The 14,674-nt window shown below is 59.3% G+C and overlaps 1 protein-coding gene across 7 annotated transcripts in view; it reads right to left on the reverse strand.

Annotated features, from left to right (window-relative positions):
• Window positions 1–217: 217 nt before the first annotated feature.
• Window positions 218–14,674, reverse strand: part of MARCHF8 (membrane associated ring-CH-type finger 8) — a 113,612-nt gene continuing 99,155 nt past the window's right edge. For 5 of the 7 annotated variants that reach the window (XM_062214389.1, XM_062214385.1, XM_062214386.1 and 2 more), the window contains 5 exons: window positions 7,983–8,065; window positions 6,927–7,757; window positions 5,385–5,565; window positions 3,648–3,795; window positions 218–3,546 (listed from right to left, as the gene is read on the reverse strand). In XM_062214389.1, the coding sequence (XP_062070373.1) occupies window positions 3,242–3,546; window positions 3,648–3,795; window positions 5,385–5,565; window positions 6,927–7,757; window positions 7,983–8,065 (1,548 nt within the window). In that variant the 3' untranslated portion in view covers window positions 218–3,241. Of the gene's footprint in view, window positions 3,547–3,627; window positions 3,796–5,384; window positions 5,566–6,926; window positions 7,758–7,982; window positions 8,066–14,674 lie in introns of all 7 variants that reach the window. The other 2 variants (XM_062214391.1, XM_062214392.1) reach the window with 2 other exon arrangements.

Raw genomic sequence — 14,674 nt, forward strand, 5'->3', positions numbered from 1 at the left:
TGAACTTGAACCTGGCTCCCCTGGAGGTCTGAAGCAAGCAGGCTGGCCTAAAGTGCCTCCATCCTTCTCCCCACGTGTCCCATCCACACCCACCACAGTGGCTAAAGGGCCAGGCTCCTGGGGTGTGAGTGAGCCGCCCGAGGCTGGGGCACGGCCAGGAGCGCCTGCCCCGTCCCGGCTCCCTGCAGGCAAGCACTCCCAGGCCAACACTGCTTTGTTAAAGATGAGCTTTATTGCTGTACATCTCCGTGTGTTGCACACACAGCCCTGCCCCTGCACAGAGAATTAGTCAAGAGGTGATGCGGAGAAACAGCAGACACACACAGAATAGAAAACTAGACATTCAGATTACTAGGAAGTTTAAAGTTCAGAAAAACCTCAAATGTGAAGTGCCTATTTTAGAAACTACACCACACATGCCCAGTGTACATTTGGTCTGTGTCAGCACTCTAGAAACATTGTGCGGCCGTGTGGAACTGGTCAGGCGCACGATCCGAACCCGGATGAACGCTCTCATCTCCCTGGGCTGCAGTTGGAATTGTCAAGGCCAGCTCAAGGTAGGGAAAGCTTCCAAAATGTGTTTGCAGCCAGCCAGGCCCGCCCATCCCAAGGGGGGTCCCCCAGCACCGCAGCCCACCTGCCAGCAGTACCCAGGCTCCGGAACTGCTCAGCTGCCTTGTGGTGGTGGGGCACACCCATGCGTCTGGAAACCACGCCTCTATGGCTGGAGACAGTAGAGCAAGAGCAAGGGGGGGCGGGGTGGGGCATCAGAGATCTGCGCAAATGCTCACAGGTTTCCAAGGAAGTCTGGCAATGAACCAGAGCACAGAAGCCAGTGTCGGAAGCCTCGGTCAGACAGGGTTGGATGGTGACAGCCGACACGGCTCCCCTCTGCCCTGCCACCCCCAGCCCTCAAGCACCAGTCCTCCTGGCCCTGAGCCCTCATCCCAGGTTTCTACGTGGTGCAGCCAAATGCCATTCTCCCATGAAAGCCACACGCAAAAATGGGGGGGGGGGACGCGTAGCCCCTCAAAAGGCACGTCAAGGGTGAGGTTTGCGATCCAAAGGAGCACGGGCAGACCTGCTGCCGCCACCAGGGGGCAGCACAGCGGCCCTCGCCATGGAGCGGTCAGGTGAGGGGTGAGACAAGGAGGTGGCCAGCAGGGGACGCTGGACTCGGACGGCAGAGAAGAAGTGGGTTGGGTCTTCCTGAGCTATAGGGAGAGGCTTTCACGAGAGCCTCTGGCTGGGCCTGGCAGTGAAACGTGGCTCTGGAGGCATCTCGGCTGGAGGGGGTGCCCACCGTCGCTGGGGGCTGCTGCCTGGGCGCTCTCCCCACCCAAGCGCACGTGCCCCTGCTGGAGAGTTGTCTCAGGGCTTTCCAAGTTAAACGCAAGCTGTTCCACGGTTTTTTTTGGGGGGTTGGGGTGGGGTAGGGATGGGGATTCACATATTTATAAATCCATTGCGATCCTCACTTGGTGGTGGGGAGAAGGGACAAAACTGGTTCCTAAGGGCTGTGGGCTGGGCTGAGCCGGGAGCCTGCCCAATGGCTCCCGATGGACCCGATGTCTGTAGCTGCCTGGGGTCCCCAGTGTGAGAAGGGACGTTGGGAAGTCGCACTTTGGGGGGCACAGTGGACACGGGCGTGGGCTCCATGTCACCTGGGAGACAGGGAGGGGCAGTCAGCTGCTGCTGGATGGCAGACCAGACGCTGGGGGAGGGGACAGCAGGACAAGGCCTGGTCCACAAGCCCTGGCCCAGAGCGCGGACACTCTTCCGCCTCCTCCTGGCCTTCGGAAGCTTTTTGGGTTTCCTCTAATAGCACATGGGGCAGGGGATGGGGGGACCCCCAGGCCCTCACCCCGCACCCTGGGAGGTGCTGCAGATGCCGGCGGCTGCCCCCAGCCCCACAGTGTCCCGGTCTCTCCTAGGGCTGACTGCTTGGCCTGGCACCATGAGACTGGTTTTAAAACAGAATTTTAAGCCCAGTTTTCCAAGGGACGAAGGCCATTTGATGGAATGCTTTTGGTTTTGTTGCTTCATGAAAAACAGTACGCGAGGTAATCCCTGCTGAGGGAACGGACCGAGGGTAGGGCCCAGGCCCCTAACGTTCAGTCCAGTTAAGGCGATGGGTGTGGACGGGTGGGCCTAGGGCTGGGGGGCGGTGACACCTGCCCTCATCCCAGAGGCTGCCTGGGCCCTCGGCCATGACGCCACAGACTCGCCTCACATAGACACTGGGAGGCAGGCGGGTGCTAGGGGCAGCTACCACGCACAGCCCAGGCTGGACGCATGCAGTGTGGCCAGCACCTCCTGGGGATGTGTCCGTGAGGGAGCGCTTTCTCAACACTCACTTCTCTTCCAATTAACTTTCTGCCCTTCCACTTAGATCTCGGTGTTGACTGAAACAAATGAAACGTACAGGGGCAGGCTTCGGAGAGGAGGACCCCTCATCAGAGAGCAGGCTCAGAGCCACAGGGCTTAATGCTTAGCACGCAGGGCCCCCGGGGAAAGCCTGACCCGTGTGTCCTGCCGTGAAGCAACACGTCTCTCTCTCTCTCGGGGACTTGGAGCAGGTGCCCCACGTCTTAGCGTGTGTAAGGCAAAAAGGGTTGTGGGTCCCCGAGGACATGAAGTGAACACAAGGGGAGCACAGGGAAGGTTTCTAAATGTTATCTTTTACGTGTTGATCCCGCTGGACACGTGTATCACAAAATAAAGATTCTCTTTTGTAAAGTGCTGTCTGCTTAGCACACCACCCCCCACCAGGCACAGAGCACCCAGTGGGAGCTTGCGTCTGGCGGGGCTGTGCCTCCCCCCACCCCTGGCTCTCCTGTGGGAGCAGGGCCCTCCTTCCAAGGTTCAGCACACCCAATGCCAGAGGGGCCGGCTATGCCTGGGGACTGGCACAGTGCCCCGGCTCTGCCGTCGGGGTTGCCACGTGCCCCCCTCACTCTGCTCCGGACCCCACTGAACTCAGCCAGGTACCCAGGATGGCTACGTGGGGTCTTGAGCTTCCCTTCCCACAGAGCAGCCCAGCAGAGGGGACCCAGCCGGGCCCACAGGAGGGCTCTCCCAGGATGGTCATCGAGGAGGGTTCCGAAAAAGAGAAGCCACTGAAAAGGGCCACCTGCCCAGCAGTCTATGCTATTAAAGGACGTAGGAAAGGTACACATTGGCAGTAAACAATCTCCTTCTGCTCTTCGGGGATGCCCAGAGACGCCCCCCTCGGCCACAGTCAGACGTGAATGACTTCTGCTCCAGTGTCTTCGGGCTCTGTGCAACAAGAAGAGTTTGTGTCGGAGTGACAGGTTCCTTGTCCATCTTTCTGGTCAAAACTAGGCTCTGTTAGTGCAGGTTTTTCAAAAATACTCTTTTTGCTTGTTTCTGGGCAGTTCTGAACATAAATCACCCTGTTGTAAGCCTTGAGTCTCTTCCACAATTGCACGTACACCTTGCACTGAACGTACATAAAAAGAAGTCCCCCGGTGAAGCCGATGGCCACGACCACCAATTTAGTCCAAAAGGGCCACTCGAGGATTCCTGCAAGGGAAAAACACAGGCAGTGGGTCTGACACCCGCGGCTCCCAACCCCCCAGGGGAGGGGCTCTGCGCTGGGCTCACCTGCCGGCTGGCGCACTCACCTGTGACCTGGCCCTGCTTGATCTCCTCGGTGGTGCGGTCAATGAGGACGTACAAGGACCAGACCACACAGGTGATGGCGATGACGTGGAACGTCACCGAGCACATGATCTTCCTGCGCTCGCTGGGCGTCATCTGCAGCTTCTCCCACTGCAAAGCCAGGGCGCAGCAAACAGGGGCTGAGAGCTGCGGGCGGGCAGGCAGGGAAGACCTGCGCCCCCGCCCCCCACCGCTCCAAGCCTGAATGACTCCCCCGGAAACGCAAGGCCCTTCCCAACCAGGTACCAGGTGCAGCCCACTTGCTATGCAATGGAAGGAGGCTGGGACTGAGATGGGCTGAAGTATCATGGGCACCCTCTGTCGGCTTACTCACACAGGCACATGTTCAATGGCCTGCCACAGGAGTCCTGAGGGCGTGTTGGCCCGAGACCCGCGTGGAGCCTTGCGGGCCACGCTGTCTTGCTGGCCGGAGGAAGAGGGGTGATGACACCACAACATGCCAGCAGATTGCCGCACTGCGGCGTGAAGGGGACTGGGAGAAGGCGCTCACTCTTTGGTCCTCTGCTACTGTGCAGGCTGCTTGAAATCAGTGCTAAGAGCTCCTGGTACAAGCAGACCCCGCCAGTCCCGACCCCTCAAGGAGCTCCGTAGTTTGCTCCAAGCAGGCCGACTTTTCTCATGTACTGGTTTCTCAGTCAGAGGTGGAGAGAAAGAACAGGGCGTGAGGGCCGGCAGCTGCTTTCCCATGCCAGTCACAGCCAGGACCGGAGCCTCAAGGGTCATCCAAATGACCCAGGGGCCCCCGGGCTCCCTGAGGCCCCCCCCCCCCCGGCAGGTGCCCCAGGAAGCATGAGGCATCTAGTGAGGCAAAGCATCTTTTAAGAAGCCTGCACCTGCCTTTTCTCACAAGCAACTGCCTTCTGCTGGGGTTTGGTCACGGGCCAGCTCTGGGGCTTCCCGACTGCAATGAGGTCTGGGCTCCCAGACCCCTGTCATTTCCCAGGGCACCTGCTGCTCCCCCGCCCCCGGTATGCTCCAAGCTCTCACCTTCTCCTTGTTGCATGCTCTCTACACACCAGGTGGCTCTCTAACCCCTTCCCCTTTGCCTGCCAATCTCACTGCTCCTTCCAGAAGGGCTCTGAAACCCACACTTCCCACGGGGCCCCCGCCCCTGCATCCCACATCGGGCCAGCCTGTGGGAGGCCTGCAAGGGGCATTTCTTTCACTCAGGCCCTGGCGTTTAAGTGCACTATGATTCGGCTGCGATGGTCCTTGCGATGTATACGCCGTGGTTTGAGGCAGGAACAGTTTTTATCTTTCTGAACAAAGCCTTTCCGTGCAGGGCAGCTGCAGGGGAGTGCAAGGTGCTCCTCACAGCAGGGAGCAGCGGCCTTTCCCCACCCACGTCCCCAGCCAGTGCCCAGCACGGGTGCAGACAAGTCAACAGCCTGTGCCAGGCACAGCCTCTCACACTAACGTGCGGGCCCCTCTAGGAGGCAAGACGCGGCCCATCACTGCGGATGAACACCAACCCAGAGGTCAGAAGCCAGTCAGGGGGCGGAAGACTGACAGACCAGCAAAGGGTCTGGGGTTGAAGGAGAAAGAAACGTTAGGACCCCATGGTCAAGAGGGGCGGGGCCTGCAATCCCAAAAAACCACACAGGCCAGCAGGAGCCCCGGCCAAGCCCCACCCGGGGTCCACGCCCCCAAGCCCCCTGCCTTCCCGGGCTACTCCGCACCTTCCGCAGAGGCTTCAGCTTCGTCTCCATGATGAACTCGTACTTGCAGAGCTCGCAGCAGCGCGTGTCCGAGCTCTTGATCCACTGCTGCAGGCAGGCCTGGTGCACGAAGTGGAGGCTCCCCGTGCAGCGGCAGGGGGTGATCAGCGGGCTCTCGCCGTCGCCTTCACAGTGGCAGATCCTGCAGCGGATGGAAGGCCGGTCACTGCGAGGACAGTCTGCGCACTGGGGATGGCGACACACGGCCCACAGAACGCTGTCCGACACAGACCTCGCAGAGGTGACCACACACATACACACACACACACAGGTGCAGACAGCCGCTACGGCTGCTATAGCCGCTGCGTGCCCGCCTCCCGCAGCAGCGTGCCACAGAGGGCCAGCGACCGCAAGAAGCGACAGTGTGGTCACATCTCGGCTAACAGGAACTGCACTCGGAAGCAACGAGCAGCCATCTCCCAAAAACACAAGATGGGAAAACAGCCAGGAGAAACTTCTATGCCAAATGAAACCAACACGCGGCCTTGCAGATGCACCACAGTGACTTACAACAAAGGTGAGCTTGCTTTTCAGGGCTCCTCACTGACCTGACCATCACACACCACAAATCACACACTTCCTTCCCTCTCAGCGGATGAGCGGAGACCACAGAATCGCGTCTGGACCTTAAATCTCACCATGCGAAGAGGCTGCAATTTCGTTTTGTTTTTTTTTTTTTTTCCCTAGGACCACTCAGAGCAGTCAGTGGGAATTAATTCAAAACATTCATTATTTCCAAGGCAGCAGGATGTGGCCACTAATCCCCAAGGAACTGAACAGCCTTTGAGAAAGAGAGAGGGGTCTTTTCCACCTGCCAGACACCTGTTCTTAAAGGAGCCAGCCCCTGGCCAGAGAGGCCCGCAGGCCGTTTGTTTCAGAAACTGGGCACCGGCTCCCGACAGTGCACACCTGGGAGGCAGCAGTGATGGCTCAAGCAACTGGGTTCCTGCCGCCCACACGGGAGACCTGGGTTGGTGCCGCTGGCTGCTGGCTCTGGCGCTGGCTCTACCCCAGCCGCTCTGGACGTTTGGGGAGTGACCTAATGGGCAGGACCTCTCGCTCTTTCTCTCTCTGCCTCTCAACTGCGTATATAAAAATGTGTTTATAAAGTGGGAAGTGGAGTTAAGGCCTAGACAAGGTGGCTGCCTCTGGGCGGGTGGGGAGGAGCGAGCTGCCCCTGCGTCCATGGGGGTGGTGGGGGCGGGGAGGGGTGTTCTGCACCGCCAGCAGGAAGGCTGCAGAGACTATTTCTTTCTTCCAACGTCTTTACGCAGAGTCTATGGATCTCTACTTGAGAAGTGTCAGCTTGGCCCTTAATATGTGGAGCTTTGTCTTTCATCACCTGCGAGACTAGCAGGAAAATGAGCTTCCAAACGACAGCGATACTCCGTTCTCGGCCATCGCTGCACTTTCCTGAAACTGCACATATTAAAGCAAGAGGAGGCTACGGAGCCGGGACGCAGGCACGGGCACGGCCAGAACGGTGGCTCCTGGCAAACCAACCTGCAGGCATCCCCAGACGTGGACACGGGAGACGTGGGGGGGCGCTTCTCAGAGAGGGGAGAAGGACAGTCCAGGTCACTGTCCTTTTCCACGGAGCACAGGGGCGCCCGCGGGGCACCGCCCCTCAGCTTGGCGGATGCGCTGTCCTCAAAGACGTCATCGTCCCCCATTTCGTCGGAGCAGAAGCCCGCGCTCCCGGCCAGCCCGCTGGAGGACTTGGTGGCGCGGGGCTGAGCCACGCCACTCTCCAGCTCCTGGAACCTGTGCAGGCTGCTGGCGCTGGAGCCACGGGACAGTGACAGCAGGTAGTGGAGCAGCCGGCGGCTGCGGGGCGCGGCCTGGCCATCGGCCTGTAGCTCCAGGAGCGGGGCGCGCATGCCCCCCTTGCCGGTGTCCCCCTCAGAGGCCGAAAGGGACGAAAGGCAAGAGCGCCTGGAGGTGCCACGAGGCCTGCGGCTGGGCGATCGCTTGTCCTTGAGGTGGAACCTGCTCACCCGGAGACAGGGGTCTTGAGGGAGCGGCAGCTTGCCTTCGGAGCATGTCCTCTCCACGTAGCCAAAGCTCCCCAGCGCGTCCTGGGCCTTCTCCCCGACATCGTTCAGGGACTTGGAGAACTTCAGGGCTCGTCTGGCTCTGCTGTTCTTAGCAGGCTTCAAGGCCTGGACCCATTCCGAACCAAAGGGGTTTCGCTTCGGCGCCTGTCCTGCGTCTTTACAGATAACTGTCACAGTGAGCCCTTGGGTGAGAGCACTCTGGCATGGAGGAGCTTTCAAGACAACAGCAGACTGCACGGGACTGTGGTGACAACACTCAGAAAACACTGCACTGGAACTGCATGCAGAACAGTGGGACAAAAGCACAGAAAGGAAAAACAATTTTAAAAGAGAACAGGCATCAAAGTGAAGGAATGAGACTGGTGTGGCGACTTGGCAAGCAAGCAGCACGTGAAACTGGGCCAACTGGTTAGACCAAACAAGGGGGTGGAGGGAGGGCTCGAGGCCCTAGCGACACGGGTGCTGTCCGTGGGACGCAGCGGCACCTGAAGTGGAGTGTTACCTGCAGATGTCCTGGGTGGATGGCGTGACAGAGGTGCGAGAGAAGGTGGAGACTGGAGCCGAGGCCGAGGGAGGACTCACAGCCTGCAACGACACACTTCCTGTCAGTTCCAGGAGACAGAGGGGAGGCGGACACACACACACAGCAGTGGGTGCCGAACCTGCCAAGAGCTGCCTTCCCACAGGCGTTAAACATGTGCAAGCCTGGCCGAGACAAACCCAACACCACTTTTTTTTTTTTTAATCTGTGGCTAAAACTGGCCAAGAAACACCTGAAACTACGGGATACCATTACCAGTGTCCGGCATGGCCAATAGCCCATGATTTCGCGGGCATCTAAGATTCACTTAGTTCATGCCTGAGTCAGGAAACCAGGTATTATCAGATGGTGTGCAAATGCAGGAGGCAGAGGCCCACAGCTTCCCCCATGGCGCCCTCTCCCGGCGGCAGACTGGAACGCCCTCTCCTCCCACACAACCACACCCACGATGCCCCCATTCTGGTCTACAAAACCTCACTGTACTGTCACAGCTCTCGGTACAAAAGGGAAACTCCCTGACCCCAAGGCCCCCCTACCTACAGCTCAACCCAAGGCCGAGCAGAGGGCTGAGCGCACAATGCTCCTAGGAGGTCTAAACGTGGAACTGTGAACTAGAAAAAATAATCCAGAGCATTGCAATTCGGAAGGCCGTGCAGGGAGGTTACAGGGCAGAACAGAATCTCTGAACAGTGGCCAAACTTGGTGAGAAGACCTAAGGTGAGAGGAGGCATCGCAGTGGGTAGAGCAGTAGACAGGGAGAAACTGGGGCAGGGAGACAGCAGTGCAGCTCAGGACACAACTGCACTACTCACAGCCAGCAGGCTCCACGCTGGCCCACACTGGGCCTGCATGATCATGCACACACACACACCTCCCCGCCAGCCCCTGTGGGGCCTGCATGGCCATACACACACACACACCTCCCCGCCAGCCCCTGTGGGGCCTGCATGGCCATGCACACACACACACCTCCCCGCCAGCCCCTGTGGGGCCTGCATGGCCATACACACACACACACCTCCCCGCCGGCCCCTGTGGGGCCTGCATGGCCATACACACACACACACCTCCCCGCCAGCCCCTGTGGGGCCTGCATGGACCATACACACACACACACCTCCCCGCCGGCCCCTGTGGGGCCTGCATGGCCATACACACACACACACCTCCCCGCCAGCCTCTGTGGGGCCTGCATGGACCATACACACACACACACCTCCCCGCCGGCCCCTATGGGGCCTGCATGGCCATACACACACACACACCTCCCCGCCAGCCCCTGTGGGGCCTGCATGATCATGCACACACACACACCTCCCCGCCAGCCCCTGTGGGGCCTGCATGGCCATACACACACACACACCTCCCCGCCAGCCCCTGTGGGGCCTGCATGGCCATACACACACACACACACACCTCCCCGCCAGCCCCTGTGGGGCCTGCATGATCATGCACACACACACACCTCCCCGCCAGCCCCTGTGGGGCCTGCATGGCCACACACACACACACACCTCCCCGCCAGCCCCTGTGGGGCCTGCATGGCCACACACACACACACACCTCCCCGCCAGCCCCTGTGGGGCCTGCATGGCCATATACACACACACACCTCCCCGCCAGCGCCTGTGGGGCCTGCATGGACTATGCACACACACACACCTCCCCGCCAGCCCCTGTGGGGCCTGCATGGCCATACACACACACACCTCCCCGCCAGCCCCTGTGGGGCCTGCATGGCCATACACACACACACCTCCCCGCCAGCCCCTGTGGGGCCTGCATGGCCATACACACACACACCTCCCCGCCAGCCCCTGTGGGGCCTGCATGGCCATACACACACACACACACACACCCCTACTCCTTCCTCCTCAGGATGAATAGCCAGAGTAAGCTACTGCTCTGTGTGCACTCCCAACAACCTCGGGCAAACCGCACCCTCCTCTGTTGCCACAAGCAGGCCCACGCCACCGCCCACCTCCCCCAGGTCCAGCTCAAGTGGCCCCTGGCCTTGCTCCTTGATGTCAGGGAGCTCCACACTGGCCCACAATTCCCTGCTGAGATCTAAAGCCTACTCATTTTTATGATATATTTATTTGCTTGAAAAGTGGGGTGAAGGTGGTGGAGTGGGAACAGAGTGTCCATCTACTGGTTCACCCCCCATATAGCCAGAGCAGTTGAGCTGGTCCAAGCCAAAGCCAAGATCCAGGAATCTGGGTCTCCCATGAGGGCGGCAGGGGCCCAAGCACTTAGGCTATCTTCTGCTGCCTTCCCAAGCACATTAACCAGAAGCCAGACAGGAAACAAAGGAGCAAGAACTAGACTGGGTGCTGAGATACAGGACACTGGTGACACAGTGGTGGCTGTAACCCACTGCGCCGCAGCACCGGCCCTGCCCCCATTCTCTCTCAGTGCTACTGCTGGGCGCACTCTCACCCTGGCACTTGATTCACAGGGCCTGTGACGCTGGTCAGCCACCACCAGATGGACATGGCCAGAGCCTGGAACTGCTGCCCCCCACAGCAGACACACAGGCCCGGAGAGCCAGGAGGGCCACAGTCTTCCTCGCTCAGCAGTGTGGAGGCCAGATACCATCTTACAGGCCACTCAGCCTCAGTGAACCTCGTCCAGGAAGTCACCGTGGGATACGCTGAAACCACGCAGGGCCACCCCACTAGCAGCAGCCTGCTTCTGAGTCACTGAACACCCAGTTATTTTCCAGTGGAAGGCACATATAGAATTGGGTAGGTTTTCCTTAAGAACCTGAAGTTTAATTTATTTGAAGACATAAAAAAATGACATCCCTCAAAAGCCGCCGTCACACCATTACCCCTGGTCAGGATGCTTCCTGAAATACAGGAAGGGCGTCCGAGGACCAGGAGGGGCCACGTGCTGTGACAGCCCTAGTGGCCTCCAGGCCCCACCGCTCCAGCCACCCTCTCCTCCAGCATCCTCCGCCCAGGGAAGCTGTCAAGGCTCCTCCTCCTGGGAGCTCCTCCGCCCCCGAGGTGAGCACAGGGAGCCTTCTGGTCCCAGGGGCCTCCCCGTGAAGCACCGGGGAAACAGACCTGAGTCCCCCCACTCCTACAAGCTTTCTAACTGCCAACATTTGCTACTAAAGCCGTTCTGAAGCTGGCAGCCTTCGGCAAGCTCCTGTTTTCCTCTCACTCCCGAGGGTGACCCACACTCTTCAGCTTCTACGGGCAAGGCCAAAAACACTGTGAAGTCACAGGCTGGCCACGGTGTCCTGCGGGGAGGTGACGGTCGTCCCCTCCCCACCTCTGCTGGACTTGGAGGAAGGGACAGGCAGCTGCAATCCCACCCTTGCCACTGCAGTCACCGGGGCTGACAGATGGAAGGGCGCCCCTCCCTGCGGGACAGAAGACAGGGCACTTTCCAGGGACCTCCTCCCATGCGGGCCTAGAAAGCCCAGGACCTTCCTGTAGCCAGGCATGCTTCCTCTGTGACAGGGTGAGGAGTCCCATCTGGGGAGTGACACCCAGCCAGGGTCAACGTCTTGGGAGAAGCTAGGTCTCGGGCTGCAAGCTGAAGAGAAAGGACCTCTTGTCCCCCTTCTGACCCTGGGGCACTGCTCACACCCTGCACACCTGTGATGGGACGAGGGGCAGCCCCTAGAGGGAGGCAGGAAGACCTCATAGCCGACAGAGCCTGCATGGAGGGAGTAAATGACCATGCCTGCGTGCGGTAATCTGTGTCCACGTCCCCATGTATTTGTCGTGTCAGCTGCACCTCAGAGAACTCGGACGTGGCTGCACTGGCAGGAACGCCAACGCTGGTGAGACAGCAGCAGGGGCAGCGGCACCGCACAGCGTGAGGGTCTGCACTGCGCCCTTTACTCGGGACAGGAACAGTCTGCGCATCCCCCACCTCTGCCCATGCCCTCGCTGCATGCTCCCTGGTCTCGTCACTCTGCTTGAGCTCTCGCCTGAGGACGTCAGAGCTCAGCCAGCCTCCCAGACAGAAATGCTCTTGTTACTAAAGCTTCAACAAGCGCTGACTCCTCCTCCAGGAACGGCACGAACACCAGTGACATCCGACAGCTCCCACAAGAGGCTCCTGTCACCTGCTCCACAGCCCAAGCCCTCAAGTCCAGGACCCACCAGGCACCAAAGCGTAACCTGCTGCAGGTTTCAAATGGAGTGAAGTCTGTTAGCTAACGACAAGGATCTGAGGGGCTGACCTGATCGACGAGTGAAGGGAACCTACAGCCTTGAGCGTGAAGGAAGTCGGGACAAGTGAGGGCCAGCAGCTGGGGTAGGCGGGCTGGGTGCAGGGCCCAGGGGGGCAGCCTGAGCCCTGGAGTCCATGCCCCACCGTACCGACTGCCCAGCCCACCTACACGCTCCTCTCTATAGGGCCAGGCCACAGGAGAGCCAGCAGGTCCCAATGGTGGCTACAGCCTGACACGTCCAGGAAACGTGGCCTGTACTGTGCCTCCCAAGTGCTCTGTGGTTCTAAGAGCCTTTCCCATCATGGGAAGGAATGCAAAAGCAACCTCACTACACAACAATGCTGCTAGAAATCCCCTCTCTGACAGTGTCGGAACCAGCTGTGCCAGGACCAACCCCTGGATCCTGTCCGAGCCTGAGCCCCGGTCATCTCTACTGCCCAGGAATGACAGGCACTTTCACACAAGTGGTTTTCCTGGACGCAAGCCTGTTGGTTGGTGGCTGCCCCTGCTGTAAACCATTTTAACAAGCCTGCCAAGAACACACGGAGTGAAGAAAAGCCCCACGCCCCTGACAGAAACCGGCTCCCTCCTCTCTGTCTGGGACTGCAGGGGCAGGGCTGGCAGGCTTGCTCGGCGCAGGACACCTTCCACGTCACTCCTTCCCCAGCCCCACTCCCCTCTCCACGGCAAATCCCCAGTGGGCCTTCCCTGCATGCACCAGCAGCACAGCTACTTGTGAGCACCTGGGTCTCGGGCCCCTAGCAAACGCACGGACAAGGAACAGCGCAGCTGACCTTGTCTTTAAGCCGGGAGGGACTGGTTTTACAGGGTGAGAGGCAGGCAGGGCTCGGGTTTACAACTGACCTCAATATCTAGTCTATCAGATCAGTGAGCTCACAACGGACGGGAAAGGGTGTTCAGGCAGCTCTTACAAGGGGAAGGTGCTCAACCTCTCTCATACTAATGAGATGCCATCAGCTACGGAGCGTCCCTGACCCCCGTTCTCCTGCATGTTCACCTGCCTTACCTGTAAGAATGGAGCTAATCGTGGTTTTCTGTTTCTCTGTTTAAGCTCCTGCTTCCTCGGGAGAGCTGCCTAAGCCATGACAGCACTATGCTGGCCTGCCTCCAGGCCCCTGTGATCCACACAGCTCGCCGCCATGTCTGCACACGAGCTGCCCACGTCCCCCAGACTCCGACTCCTGGGAGCTGTCCATTGCCGTGCTCCTCCTGACGCCTTCCTTGGCCACCTGCTGGCAAACCTTCTCCTGGCCTGAGACCATGGACCGTGGCATTGGCCTCAGTGTCGGCCTTCTCACGGGCACAGGGAGACAGCCTCTCCCCAGTCAGTCCTTTCAGGAATTCTGTCCACGCACACTTCCGTGAAGAGACCTGTGCAGCCCTGTCTGACTGCGAAGGGCTGGCATCAGCCTAAATGCCCACGAGCTTGGAGCAGATGGAGGTCACACGGCCACTTCTGCAGAGAGGAATCCCGGTGTTCATCAGGAAGCAGGGACAGGCTCGCGATGTCCAGTAACAGACACACAAAATGTGATCATGAGCAAGAAGCACCCTTGCTGAGGGAGGCAGGTCCAGTTGTGGCCTGACAAGATTCTCGGCCCAGGGTCCCTCTCCTCCCTGGGGGCCCTGGGGAAGAATGCGCCTGCCCAGTCACTCAGGTTGTGAGAGCCCTTGCACACCACCTCGGGCTGACTGCTTGCTGGCTGCCCCACAGGGGCCCCGGCTACCCCGAAGCCCACTTGTGAGATCAATCTTCCAACTGCTCCTTCTGCCTCCAGCCAGGGAAAATTCTCTGCTTTTAGTACTCGTGGGATTCCATAGGATTTGTGTGTATAACCCAAGATTATCTGTTTCAATGTCAACTGTGCCAGATAAGAAAACATGGTCACGAGAGCATTGCCCTCACAGGGCATCAGTAGGAGGCCACTCTAGAAATCCTACTAACCAGGCCGCCCTTCACCTGCACTTCCTGCTACTCAAAGGTACTGGAGCTGAGAGATGGGGGGTTCTGCTCCTACCTGCCAGCTCAGCAGGCCCCACCTCACACAGGAACTGAGGCATCTCACTCAGGGCCTGGATCCTGACCGTGCAGACCCAGACTGCACTCCTGCAAACCCTTCCTAGCACAGAAGTCATGCTGTCAAAGCCAACGCTTCATTACGAGACGCTGACTTCTATAAATAAACACCCTGCTGTAACTCCACTTCAAAAATGAACTACAATTACAGAGGAGAGGCCTCCGGTGGCTGCCCGGGTAAATACACGGTGCCATGGATGAAGGGCTGTGCCGAGAGCCAGCTTTCCCAAAGGCGATTAATTAAAACTGACTCGTGTAAAGCAAACACACACAATCCAGGCTTCACGGGAGAGGACGAAGGACAACAGCTACTGCATGCCAGCACAATGGGGCACCTGTCCATCACAGCACTGCTGCGGG

The sequence above is a fragment of the Lepus europaeus genome, chromosome 17, assembly GCF_033115175.1.
Source record: "Lepus europaeus isolate LE1 chromosome 17, mLepTim1.pri, whole genome shotgun sequence".
Lineage (NCBI taxonomy): Eukaryota > Metazoa > Chordata > Mammalia > Lagomorpha > Leporidae > Lepus > Lepus europaeus.